The 13,928-nt window shown below is 43.0% G+C and overlaps 2 protein-coding genes across 3 annotated transcripts in view; both read right to left on the bottom strand.

Annotated features, from left to right (window-relative positions):
• The window catches only part of LOC119650105 (chitooligosaccharidolytic beta-N-acetylglucosaminidase), a 77,325-nt gene extending 65,758 nt beyond the window's left edge, over nucleotides 1-11,567 (bottom strand). The window contains exon 1 of one of the 2 annotated variants that reach the window (XM_038052628.1): nucleotides 11,444-11,567. The gene's annotated coding sequence lies outside the window, so the exon portion shown is untranslated. The remainder of the gene's footprint in view (nucleotides 1-11,443) is intronic. The other variant, XM_038052627.1, reaches the window with a different exon arrangement.
• A 488-nt stretch (nucleotides 11,568-12,055) lies between these two features.
• On the bottom strand, nucleotides 12,056-13,416 carry LOC119648341 (general transcription factor IIE subunit 2). Its single transcript, XM_038050037.1, has 5 exons — nucleotides 13,251-13,416; nucleotides 13,094-13,192; nucleotides 12,870-13,032; nucleotides 12,463-12,750; nucleotides 12,056-12,398 (listed from the first exon to the last, which is right to left on the bottom strand). The coding sequence occupies exons 1-5, from the start codon at nucleotides 13,310-13,312 to the stop codon at nucleotides 12,135-12,137; spliced, it is 876 nt and encodes a 291-aa protein (XP_037905965.1). The 5' UTR covers nucleotides 13,313-13,416; the 3' UTR covers nucleotides 12,056-12,134.
• Between the last annotated feature and the right edge of the window lie 512 nt (nucleotides 13,417-13,928).

The raw sequence follows: 13,928 nt of genomic DNA, 5'->3' as shown, positions 1-13,928 counted from the left end.
CCCCTCTGACAATCAAGTGAGAGTTAACACTGAAGCCATCCATAACACAGCCCTCCGCAACACCTATAAGAAGGAAATGGATATCGCAATAACAGCAGTCAACAGAGATCCCGGAGGCGAAACATCAACAAATGATCTTTACAATCACCTGAAGAACGTTATTATAAATACGGCCACAAACATACTTGGCCTCAGCCGCAAAAAGAGTCGGAACGGCTGGTTTGACGATGAATGTAAGCTAGCAACGGAACAGAAAAATGTTGCTTTTTTTTTGTTTTTGTTTTTTCTTTGAGAGTAGGGTAGGTGAATGCGTTTACGCACAGAGTGTTGGACTCCCGCAACAGCACGCTGGCGGACTACCAACTAAACACCTCCCTGTCATCAGAGAACTAGCCTGGAACCGTTTGACACATTACCTCGGGCTAGCCCTCCCTCTCTCCCGGCTTTGGCAGCCTTCAACTCAGGTAATTCCTTTCACCAACGGGAGCGGAGGGGAGGAAGGGAGTTGTTGTTAGTTCATGGAACCCTTTACCGTCCGATCCTTCCACCGGTCGAGTTCAATCTTCTTCGCGAGAAGAAGAGCCCGAATATAATGCGCAATACGATTCCAGCTGCCAGCGCTCTTCAGCATCTCTCTGACAATGTTGTCTGGAGAGAGCTCCCCTGTGTCTGCATAAAGTTGCTGGCGACGGCCGTCCCGCCTCTCGCAAGAGAAAAAGGTGTGTTCAGGGTCGTCCGCCACTTCATTATAGAACACACAATCAGGAGAACGCGCCTTCCCAATCCTGTGCAGGTAAGACTGAAAACTTCCGTGCCCACTTAGAAGTTGGCAAAAGAAGTAATCAATCTCACCGTGCGTTCTGTTCAACCACGGGTCTAATTTGCCGATGAGCCGCGCAGTCCAGCTACCCCTTGGCTCATTTTGCCAAGAAAGTCGCCACTCGGTAAGGGTGCGTTGCCGTTCTTCACGGCCAACTACCTCTGTTAAGTTTTCGCCCTTATGGCGGTAGAAAGCTTTGCGCTCCTTGGCAAGGAGGGCAACGGGGATCCCTGCGCTACACCCGATGTGACTTCCATCCTCCTTTAGCCCTCAAGCGTCTCATAGAGCAGGGAGCGGTCTTTCAGATAATCCCTCAATATCCGCAAGAGATAGCTTGGCACGTGAAAGGAGTTCTCTAGTGTGCCTAGCATTTCTGTCCATCTTACGGAATTGAAGGCATTTCTGACATCAAGCGTTATGAAGATCACTATCCATCGAGATCGGCGGCTGTGTGCCTCGGCTCGATAAATCGCATCTACGACCTCCATAGCAGCATCCACTGTAGATTTCCCTGTTCTAAACCCGAACTGCCTTGCGGATAAGTCCCCGGCAGCACGGATCGCTTCAGTCAGTCTACCCCTGATGAGCTTCTCGAGCACTTTTCCGGCCGTGTCAAGCATACACAGCGGTCGGTATGCAGACGGGAGCTCCGGGTCTCCTTTATCCTTATTGATCAACGCGAGTCTGGCCACTTTCCAGCGGCAAGAAAAAATGTCCTCCTTCAAGCACGCGTTGAGCACTTCAAGCAGCAATTCTGGCCGTTGGCGGAACACCAGTTTGTAAACTTCCGCCGGGATGCCATCAGTACCTGGCGCCTTCCTGTTTTTCATAGTGAGAACCGCTTCTTCGGGCTCTCTCATTGTGAAAAGGGGGCAATCCACGACGCTTTCCGCGCTATTTACATCAACCCGTACAGCGTGTCTGGGGAACAATGTCCACACAATGCGGTCCATCTGGTCGGTGCTCAGTATGCAGGGCTTCCGCAGAGCCCCAATTTTCCGGGTGACAAGCTTATAGCCAAGTTCCCACGGGTCCTCATTCACCTCGTTAACAAGATTCTGCCAGCCGCGAGCTTTGCTTTTATTTATAGCGCTGCGGAGTCTCCTTTTTGCTGATCTATATTGTGCCTTTATGGTACATGCCTCCTCGCTTGCTGAATTCGGTACAAAGAGGCTCAAAAGGCTCTAAAGACGCTTTTACGAAGAGACCAACTCTTTTGAGGCAACCTCATAGCTAAAGCGATTTCCAGGGATAGTACAATGGGCCTAGCAAAGAACTGAGTGCTTGGAGCTGCGGCTTCCTCCACTAAACTAAATTAAAAGTGGCAAGAGAGAGAGAGTTGTACCTATTTTCCCTTCTCCTTTTTCAACCAGGCTACAGCGGAGTTGATAATGATAATATTCGCAAGATATATCTCTATTTTGAAAAGACTCAAACAACCTTATGATGTACCATTGTAATTTATTATACACCAACAGAAAGTTATGATACAAAACAAGAAGACGGTACTCTACGAGCGACTCAACAGATCAGGAGAAGCCCTCTACAAGTTGTGGCAGGTGATTTGAATAGAGGTTTAGAGGACATTTCTGCCTCTTAGTATAGACGACAAACTTTTAGATCAGCTAAATTTTTGTTGAGTAACGACGTTCATCAAAACATGATAACAGCCATGAATTCGCAAAAATATATACAATATCTTCTAAAAATTGCCGAGTGATTGAGAAGAAAGAAGTTGCTGGAAATAGGGCGCAAATTATGATAAAATGGTGAGTCTGTTGATAGCTATACTTTGCAGTATGATTTCGTTTTGTAGCGTTGCGGGCAAAGAGGTTTTACTATTATTACAAATCGTACGACAGATAAATACATATATATGGTTGCTATTTACCTCTTTTGATGGGAAATAGCGCATCAACTTTTCCTATGCGCCGTTTATCGCGCTACCTGAAATGCGCTTTAGTTCCTCCAGTAGTTCCCGAGACGTCTGCACCAAATGCTCTTGGAACGACTCATTCATCGATCATCTTGGGAGGGATTCTACTGTATAGCGTAGCCTGCAATGCAATTGCTGTCCCTCCTTCATATGTGGCCTATCCACTGTCACTTCCGCCTTACGATCATATCGCAATCAAATGATAGTATCCGTTCTAGGGCGAAAAGTGGATTGGTACAAAGTGCAGCAGTATCTCTAAGAATTTTTCTAGCTTCTCTAACGTAAAAGCTAAGACAGACAATTCTCCTATCCTTGACTCGGCTTCTATTTTAATTTTATGTTCGCTAGAATCGGCAATTTGCCGATTCTGCAATTGAGTACGAAAAGTTCAGACGTCAATCTTCCGTAGCAATAAAAAATCGCAATTCATCAATATGAACTCAAGAAGTACAGAGAACAACCACATCAGACGCGGAAGTTTTACCAACAAATCAGCAGGATGGACCTTATACACCTCGGTTCTCATCTTGCCGAGAGAAAGAGGGAAATCTGATTTCCGATAAAATGGGTGTATTTGAGCGATGCGTTGAGTACTTTGATGAACTGCTGAACAACCAAAATATCGGTGAGTTGGAGGTCCCACCAACAGAAGACGACGGGCAAATACTGCTACCACCAAGTTTAGGAGAAACAGTTCGTGCAATTCATCGGCTAAAAAATCATAATTCGCCAGGAGCCGATGGAATTACAGCCGAATTAGTTAAATATGGAGACGACCAATTACATCAAGTGGTTCATCAACTTGTGCCCAAGGTTTGGGACAGCGAATCAATGTCTGAAGACTGGCAACGAGGCATTATCTATCTCATACATAAAAAGGGAGATATCACACAGTGCAGCAATTATAGAGGTATCACGTTGCTGAGTGCCATCTATATGATATTCTCCTCTATCTTGCTAGGCCGGATAGCCCCATACCCCAGAATATCATTACTAAAGAGGCTTCACTCCAGACAAATCAACAACAAATTAGATTTTCTCTCTGCGGCCAGCGATGGAAAAAGTGTTGGAATATAGCCATAAGTTTCATCATCTTTTCATCAACTTTGAGGCCGCTTAAGACAGCATAGTCATTGTAAAACTGTACGCGGTTATGAGAGAATTCGGTATCCCAACGAAAATTATAAGACTGACTAAGCTGACCCTGACTAATCTACGAGGCCCGCTAAAAGCAGTATGATCATTCTCGAGACCATTTAACATCAACAATGGTCTAAGAAAAGGGGATGCCCTATCATGCGTCCTCTTTAACCTTGCCCGCGTGTGTAGGTGCTTTCCTGGCTCTGCAGTCCTGCCCGGCAGATGCTCTCAATGTACTCCTGCATCTCCTTGCCATAGATCTCCACATTAAATACGTTGCAGCGTATAGTGCCGTCAGAATACGTGTGTCCGGATGCTGCACAACGAAGCCCTACAGCCATAGTAATATCTTGGATAAAGTACCTCGGGAAATCTGGGCATTCCCCACGGATTACTATATGTCACACGCAGGCTGAACTTCACGAGAAACTTTGCTGTGGATTTTCCAACCAGGGCAGAGTGGAAGACTCTCAGTGTGTTGCAAAACTATGACACAGTATTGTTCGCCGAGGGATCAAATACACACAGTGTATCCGAATCGTATGGTCTCCCAGGTTTCGCCAGTGTCTACCAGGCGGAAGTACTGGCGATACTGGATGCCTGTTGATGGCTGCGGCCTGATCCGAGCCGTAAGCATAATAAAGCCATTCTGATCGACAACCAAGCGGCCAGTAAAGGTTTGTACTCAGTGACGACATCTTCCAGGCTGGTGGGGCAGAGCAGAAACACACTGAACAGTCTGGGCGTGTTTTCGGTCATAGGAACATAGAGGGGAGGATGGAATCAACTCGCACTACCTAGCTATCCTCAGATAGCAAAGGCTCACCACATCTGCCAAATCAAGGAGGATTTATAATAAAACTCAATCACGAGAGTTCCTGTGCCAGACGCGCGCAAATGTATACAAGATTACGGCGGTCTGCATGCCGCTAGGCTCGGCATACCCTACAGTTGGCATTAACGAAACTGCGGAAAAGAGGGGGAAACACTCAGGCACTTCTAGCTAGTGTCAGGCTACGGACACTCAGTAAACCATTCTTTGGGGTCCTCAGAGAGATTTCTATCTGCAGGGTGGGAGAGCTGCTTTCCTTCGTGAATACTGCGGGCTAGCTCTGAAAATCTGAGCCGGTTGGACACTGCCCCTTGCTCTCATAACAACAGTCACGGTGTTAGGAACTTGTGGCATCAAAACGGCGCCCCACAGTGCTAATTGAGCTCTTCGGAGCGGCCATTGATGCCTAACCTACCTACCTTATCCTCGGGGTCTTAGGTACGAAATTTATGAGCGATACCTAGACTGTCTAGTTGTGGATAAAACCCGGCTCAACAGGTTGCGGTGGGCGGGTCACCTAATTCGTATGGGTGAGGATGATCCAGCCCGGAAAATCTATAAGGGGAATATCTTAATAGAAAAAGAAGTCGTGGCAGACCCTGCCTCAGATGGAGCGATGACGTAGTCTAATACGCCAGCCGACTTTTAGGGATATCGAATTGGTGGACTTCGGCACAAACCCACTGGAATTGGATGTTTTTAATGAGTTCGAGTACAATTTCTATTTGCAGCAACTATGTCATTACATTTCTTAATTTGAGCCAGGACATTAACTGCAGTGTTAGAAGTAAGAATTTGTTTAAGTCTAGAATGTATTTTAGAACGGAAACTTATATTAAATAATGAGAGAAAAAAGTAAAGGAAAACTGAAAAATTATCAAAAAATAGTAGTCATTAGACACCGAAGTAAATGTTTTTTTTTTCACTTTTTTTTTGTTTATTTATCGTGTTAACCCACAAAGTTCAGCTACTTCGCTTAAATGCCCTTTCTTTGGCTAAAAAATTCCAAGATTTGACATTCAACAGTTGATTTAAGGTTCTTAAGATGTCACACGTACACTGACGGCCGAAATTTGCGTGACGTGTCACCATCTGATTTTCTTTCACCCATGTGCTTTGCTAGATTGAATTGTCAGTTCGTCTCTTTCAATAGGGCAAACGGCTTCATACAACTGTCATGTTATTTGGCAGGAAAGTGTAAACAAGTATAATTTTTATTGCTTCGAAAATATTCAGTTTTGTATACGATTAGTCGATGCTGGTAGAAGTCATCTATCTCGCGTGGATCTAGTGGTAAACACGTTCCGCGTCTAGCAGAATTCTGAACGCTGGTTAGAAAAAGTGGTTTTAACATAAACGACAAAGATTAGGTTAAATTCGAGACAAAGTCCGAGGACACCGGGTCATAAATATTGCTGGATACAGGTTCATGTCCGACGCAGAAATACATGGTTGCTTCTTATCCCTTGGTGGAGTATAGTGCGTCAACCACACCTACGCATCATCATTCGCGGTTAATTGATGTGCCCTTCAGCACTCCCAACGACCTCGAGAGGCTCGCACTCATCTTTTGCTGTTCTACGTCAAGCGCCCTTGGGAGAGTGGATTTAACTGCATGGCGTAGCCAGCAATGGAATTGCCTTAATGTGTGACCTATCCATTGCCAATTCATATAGCAACATAAAAAGACTACTAGCACAGAACAGTCTCAACTTCATCTTGGTGTTGAGATAACTATGTTTCCAGATTTTAGATAGGGCAGCGAAGCGGATCTAGCGCCTTTAATGCGGTGGGTCAACATCCAGTTCGATGCCAAGGACAGAAGAAAACACGCTTACTAGATATACAAATTAATCCACGACTTCGATGCTCTGGCCATTGCTGTAGATAGGGAGAGTGCGATGACCCGTTAGACTGAGAACCTTGGTTTTGTTGGTGTTTATCTTTAGTCCAACTCTACTTGACTCTCTTTTCAAATCCAGAGCTATTTGACCAAGGTCCACCATCCGGCGAGAGAGCGACTAAACATCATCAGCGTATTCGAGGTGTTTGAGGAAAGATGTCATGGTCCATCGAATTGAAGATTCAAAAAGAAGGAACATAGGTATTTTATGAATTGAAAGAAAGTGGCATGGAAAGACGAAGAACTGTTTATGAAGTTTTATAATAAAAAGTGCAATGCCTTTTCTTGATCGAGTTGATACCGGAGATGACAAATGAATTTATTGCGATAATCTTAAATAAAAGTATCAACATTGCAAGCAAGATGTATTATCTATAGAAAGCGGGATAAGGAAGATGTAGTGTATTATGAGATGCTAAAACTATATATCTTGCATTTGAAATAAATCTTCAAATTTTAGAAAAATGTGTTTTCTGTGGATAGATCTAATAGTTAAGAAAGTTCCATTATTTTCAGTGCTCTAACTCTTGAAAATTGGTGGAGAGGCCGTTTTTTTATAATACAGGGAATTCTGAATGCAAAGGTCTTGACCATAACATGATCCCGATGGCCGAAATAGTTACGATGACACAATCAACTCTGTGTTTAATAACCGCGTCGCGTCTTCTCTTAAAATTTCTAAACTTTCCCAAGGGTCCAAGATTGTCGTTCAATTTGCATGACGCAAGAGCTCAAGATTTTCCCGTTGAATGGTATGACTTTCTTCGACATGTGCGCTGCAACTGATAATCTCATGCACGACTTTCCGCTTCCTTGATGAGTTCATTAAATTTAGTCGTTATCAGACGTTTAGTCCGTCTTATGCATATTTTATTACAATCGCTGCACGTTATTCGGTAGATCCCGCTTTTTTCCTCCGCTGCCAAAGGATCCTTGACGCTTTCCAGTAAATTCCGCAAGGTGGACGATCGACTCGAATCTACGACTTCCAGTTGAAACTTTTTTATCCATTCGGGATACTTATCCGTCTCGTGGTTGCCTCCTTATGCTGCGAGAATAGTGTTGTATGGGCATGCCTATTATGTTGCTTGATTTTCTTCACGATCAGCCTCTCAATCATCTGAAGATTATACCCATTCTTAATGGCGGTGTCAATAATATGCTGTCCTTCCTTATTGAAGCCGTATTCAGAAATATGATCAGTCGGTGAATCATGCAATTATAGGCTGCCATTTTTTGGGAAATGAAAGTTGCTGGTATCGTTCTCTGCATTGCTGTAGGCTTACGGCATATCTCGAACTTAAGCTTCCCAATGGGTTGACGATATTCAGATCTAGGAAGGCTAGAGCCCCATCCTTTTCTACCTCTAGTGTAAACTCGTTTATAAACGAGATGATCATGTAGATACTGTCTCTTCAAACAATCACAAATACTTCGTCTACATACCTAAACCATACTTTAGGCATTGTTCCCCTCGAATCAATTTCTTCTTTGATTAATGACATGAACCTTTCAGTGAGTAACGGCGAGAGGGGGTTCCCCATCGCTACTCCCGAAGTAGTGTTGAAGAATCTATCCCGAAACGTAAAATAGTTTTCGTTCATACAGAGTCTGGCAAGGTTTGCATAGATTTGAACCGTTCTTCTCCATTCCGGGCCAGATCCAAACTGGCTCAGCCATCTCTCGAGTCTGAAAATTGACTCTTTCACTGGCGTGTTGGGAAACAATGCCTTCACATCGAACAACACCATCACTTCGTTCTCACCCATCCTCTCAATATGCTGCAGCTTCTGTATTGGTTCATGGGAGTTAGCCACTGAATGCTTACTATTCGTCGTCCCAAGGGCCTGGCACTGATTGATCAACCACTTGGTGATGTTGTACGTCGTTGAGTTCGAGTCCGCAATGATTTCTCGCATCTCGTCCCCCTACTTGAGGATTTTCTGGATACACGACCCTTTCACGCCAATCAAACTTGAGGTGGTGTCACCGGATTCCCCGACAAGATCCGCTAGTCAGTCCATCATTGACATTTTCCTACTGTCTGACAAAGCCAAGCAAAGTTTTCAGGTAACTTCCTGTAAAACTTTGCCAGGCATGTCCGACCATTTTGCAGTTCAACTCAAACTGCCCTCAGCTTCACAACTGCAGAAGCGAGTCAAATCGTAATCTGTCGGACAAAGAAATCGATGAAGCAATCATTTGGCTTCAGACGGTATCAATACTGCTACACGCAGGAATACCAGGCTGATTAAAGTCGATGAGTCTTTACACAACAAACTCTCCCATTTCATCATGCTGTACATGAAGGTCAGACAGATTTGGCGCAGGAACCTCAAGCGCAACTTCCATAAATATGGAAATAAAGTCAATACTGAATACAAAGCATTGCTTCCCCGGATTAATTGCCTGAGTACAATTATCCGGCAAATGGTGGCGCAATTCCGCAATAAAGAATTAAGTCCTAAACTCGCAGATATTAATCCCGGACCAGATATGTATCAATATATAAATAGGCAAACGGGGAAAAATAAGTACCGCAATTTCGTTCTTACTATAATAGGAAGAGGGAACCAATCTGCAGAGAAAGAGGCAAGTCCTTGCCGAATTATTTGAGTCTCAGCTCAATACCCCTCCACCTCAAAATAATCCGACCATCGATGTCGATGGTTGACACCACTATCGCTGACTTCGTCTCTAGGCAAATTAATGAAATTCTCCCAAACGAACTCTTTGGTAAAGCCCACGGATTCGCAACATTTTCTGAGTTCATCGCAACTTACCGCCTTACCTCAAACTCAAACGGTAATAAGTCAGCCGGACCTGACGAAATTCCAAATTACGACATTAAGCAACTTCCCCGAATCTACATGAAATTTTTATTGGCAGTATTTAATAACTGCATAAAAAATGGCTACCTTCCCACCACCTGAAAGTAGCCAAAATAATTGCGATCCGGAAAAAAGGCGGCTCTAGTGAGCCTAACAACTTTAGACCTGCCTCATTATAGTCTAATCTAGGCAAATTCTTTAAGAGAGCATGGACAATCGGGCTAGTCCAATATTGCAATCTCAAAGAGATTATACCCAACCACTAGTTCGGGTGCCGCAGCAAACATGGAACACAACGTGCACTTAGCTACCTTCACGACACTGTCATAGCAAGATTTAACGTCAATAATCAACCAACCGTAGCATGTGCATTAGACTTAGAAAAGGCCTTTGACTCCGTATGGGTAAACGGACTAATCTATAAGCTAATAGATCATGAGTTCCCTACTTTCAGTAAGCTTCTTCGAAGATAGGCATTTCTACGTCAGCCTGGGAAATGAATTTTCCGATCTCTTGTCGGTAACATCGGGAGTACCGCAAGAATCCATTTCTGGACCCACCTTCACGGCTAACGTCCCAACTCCCAAGAGCGGCACCGATCTTATTCAATATACCGATGATACTCTCATCTTCTCTTCAGGCCTCCACCCCAGCAGGGAAGCCAAAGCGGTCGAGAGATATGTTAAAGACCTCTGCAAATATTACCTGCAATAGAGCATTAAAATAAATGAGGCCAAAATGCAATTCTGCACCTTTCGGAGGAAATCTAGATACTTAGTTGAAACTTGTTTGCACTGATGAAGGGAACAAGTGGTTTCCGAAATATCGGTATTTGCAAGAATAAAATACCCACACCAACGGAAAAGAAACAACAAGTTTTTATTACTTCAATTAATTAATCGTTGGAAACACCGCATAATTTCACTCTGACTAGATACTTAGGTTCTAGAGGAATCCATAGGAATGCTAAATGCTTAAAAATGAAGATTGGAAACACTATAGTGAGCAGATCCCAGTCCAAAAAGTATTTAAGAGTTAAGCTTCACGAACTCCTTACGTTCAAACCAGACCTTGAACTCGCTATTGGTAAGGCACGTGGTGCACTCAGGAGGATTTACTTTCTTCTTCGAAAAAAGGTAGGACTCAGCACCAAGGCCAAACTGATTCTTTACAAGACCCTGATCAGACCCATTATCTGCCATGCAGCGCCCACGTGGATTAATTGATCCAACCAAACGATGTCCAAATGTGAGGCATTCGAGCTCCGGATTTTAAGGCATTGCACTGGACTTTCCTACCATTGGAAAACCAAGAAGGTTGGGAGAAACGACGAAGTGTAATGACGCGCTAAAGTGAAACCTCTTCGAGAATTCGTTCTCAACTTGGTGGAACTGTTCTTTGAAAAAACGGAGGGCAACCAAAATCCACTAATCCAGCAACTCCACCAACAGGGTAGCACCTTCCCATTGGCCAACTTCCTAAGGCGCTGTCGGGTAGGCCAAACAATTGTAAAATCCACCTATTGCAATTATGTTAACTTATTTAAGCTAAATATTTTAAGCTAGAACTTAAGCACTAATATACAAGAGTAAGTCACTATTGGAAATAAAAAACTTGAACTTGCAATTGTTTTTAGTAGCTTTGTACTGATGAAGGAGGTAAGTCGCTCCCGAAATATACGTTTACATTTAAATCTAAAAATTGTAGTTTGGAGGAAGCCTATCAAGTAAGCATAGTCAAATCAGGGTAACAGCCCTCCGCAAACTCAATGCTGACCACATTGCCTCCCAGTGTACCTCCAAATCAGATTGCTGCGCCATCAATAGTTATTACTATTGTAATGAATGGCACTGACCAATCACTTTAGCGCTCCTCTGTAGACTGTTGGGATCCACTGTTATTGTGAAATAACCAATTCAAGGCAGCAGGTGACTAGTTTTTTGGCTATTCGGGAAATATTATTTAAGTAATGTGCACTCACCAGGCAACAATCGTAAGCAAAATGTCTCCGATCAACATGGCATTCACGAACTGGAGTTATCTTCTTGCCAACTGTGGTTAGAAATAGTATGAACAGTTTTACACTAGAATATGCCTCATCGGCCAGATTTGTTTTGATTTCGAAATGTCATCGGATACAGTTCAACAGCTGATGTTTGTCCGTGGACTTTCTTAGGAAGAGGTGGTGGTCGCATTGCTTAGTATTGTTTTGAGGAAGATTTTAATTTATGTTCGAGAAAAGAATCCTCGGAAGAATTTTTGGCCGCTTACATGAGGATGGACAATTCTGTAGCCTACATAACGACGAAATCTATGAGCGATACCATGACTGTCAGGTTGTGAATAAAATCTGGCTCAATAGGTGACGGTGGGCGGGTCACTTAATCCGTATGGATGAGGATGATCCAGACCGGAAAGTCTATAAGGGCAATATCTATGGTAGAAAAAGAAGAAGAAGCAGACCCTGCTTGAGATGGAACGATGACGCTGACCTCGGCGCAAAACCGGAGTGTCTGGAGTTCCTTATTAAGGCACTCTTAGACCGAATATCGATTGTTGCACCGTTGATGAAGATGAAAAAAGACAACGCTTCTATGTAGAACCTCAGTTTATTATATAAAATCATATATGTCGAGAAAATCTTAATTCCTATGGAAATTTCAAAAGCCATTTCATCCGGTAACGGAGGCACCTTTCTGGGTTAAAGTATTGTCCTCGTACGTCTCCAACACATGAGCCAAATGTTCGTTGTCTCTTGGTTTCTTGAATTGCCGTTTCTTGCTTTGAGCCTTTTTCCGCTTCGCAATAGGATTTCGTTTTGGCCCATTGTCTTGCATTGACCTGATACCTTGTTTCTCCAAATATTCATCAATCTTGGCGTCGTCCATTGCATCGACAGTCACTGATCGCCATAGTTTTTGGAATTCGTCATCAACCTGGGAGGAACAGATATTTCAGTAACGAGTTAACGGAAAGGAGGACTAAAATAAGAGTACTTGCCACGAAATTGGCTGTGCGGTCGTTGTAAAATAACACCTTCTTCTTGTCGATTGGTCGAATAATGTACACAATTTCGGATGCACGATTTTTGAGCACTTTCTCGCAGTGTGGAAGAGATTCTTGGACATCGTCCAGCAGAATGCCACCTAGACCTTTCAAGTCGTGCTGCTTCAGTAAGCGCATTAGGCTTTTTCCATCTTTGATTTTGTACACGGGTTTGAAGCAGAATCGGTTGTCGGGACTGACCTCGATTTTGGGATTGTTTATCAGTGCCTCTGTTTGCAGCCACTGTATTGGAAAATTCAAGAAAAATATATCCATAGTCCTTTGGAATTATCAAAGAAAATTTCCTTGATCCTTTATAATCTCAAGACCAAGGAAACTCAAGTTCTCAAATTTCCTCTTACATTCTTAACCGAGTTCCCAATATCAAGTTGATTCGTTTCATCCAGAATTTCCTCCAGCGTTAGTGGGTGATCATCCCCGTCCTGATGTCTTGTACGCATGTGTTTGACGATCTTTGCCAGGACACCAAAGCGGTACTGAGAACTCCCGGACATCGTCTTGTAGCTGGAATTCCATTTCGCATAAGTATCTTTCCCAAGGTTTTACTGAACTTACGAGTACTCACGTGGAAGCATCCAATTTTGGGGCTGTCGGTGGACGCATTTTCTTTCGTGGATCATCTTTTGGTGGTGCAGGAGGTTCAGGCCTAATTTTCTTCTCGATCCTGTAAAATAGAGAATATTGAAGGACATACTTCGAATGATTTCAAAAAAGATATTTACGTGGGAGTGGCCATAGCCCTCTTTTTGAAGGCCTCCCGTTCCCGGAGAAGTGCAGGATCCATTTTTGTAGCTTTTATTGCAATTGCCTAAGAGATAATAAACGAATAAACAATTCCAGCAGCAACCACAATCTGAGTAACTTTCGCTTCTTTGGCTATTTATTCATATGTCAACCACAGCTGATTATGTGACAATTGATTTACACTAGGACGTAGTAGATTATTATATCATGAAGTAATAGGTCAGTGCTTTGCAGTGGCGCCCCAATCTTCACTCAATGAGCTATGTAATATAATATATACATACGTTATTTTTTCTGTTCAAAACCTTTTTAGTCTTCTACTTGCAAGATAAGCCTAGGGGTTCACGGTTTTCGTAGTCCTGCAAGTTGATGACGGATTCTGTTACAATAAGACTGAAATAAAATGAAAAATTTTCGATATCTCCTTTCGTTTTCGTAAAAAAGAGTTTTGTTTGCTTAATAAAGTTGTCTATTTAATTAAAATTGAATAACAAAATAAAATAAATTCAATTTGACGAAGAATTGAGCAAGATATTGAAAATTTTACGAAAATCCATCATTAAAATCTGTGTTTCGGCTAGAGTCCGATTCGAAACTCCAACCTTCAATATTTCGAAAATGAAAGGACATTTCGAAATTTTTTTCTTTTTATGTTA

Source organism: Hermetia illucens, chromosome 2 (genome assembly GCF_905115235.1).
Source record: "Hermetia illucens chromosome 2, iHerIll2.2.curated.20191125, whole genome shotgun sequence".
Classification (NCBI taxonomy): domain Eukaryota; kingdom Metazoa; phylum Arthropoda; class Insecta; order Diptera; family Stratiomyidae; genus Hermetia; species Hermetia illucens.
Note: the sequence above shows the minus strand (reverse complement) of the source record. Positions and strands in the feature narration are given on the sequence as shown.

Bases quoted from the DNA above. Each gene is read 5' to 3' on its own strand.
- LOC119648341 (XM_038050037.1), bottom strand. From the start codon at position 13,312: ATGGATCCTGCACTTCTCCGGGAACGGGAGGCCTTCAAAAAGAGGGCT. The intron at 13,193-13,250 runs GTAAATATCTTT...TCTATTTTACAG, and splicing joins AGGGCTATGGCCACTCCCAC to GATCGAGAAGAAAATTAGGC. The intron at 13,033-13,093 runs GTGAGTACTCGT...ATGGAATTCCAG, and splicing joins CCAAAATTGGATGCTTCCAC to CTACAAGACGATGTCCGGGA.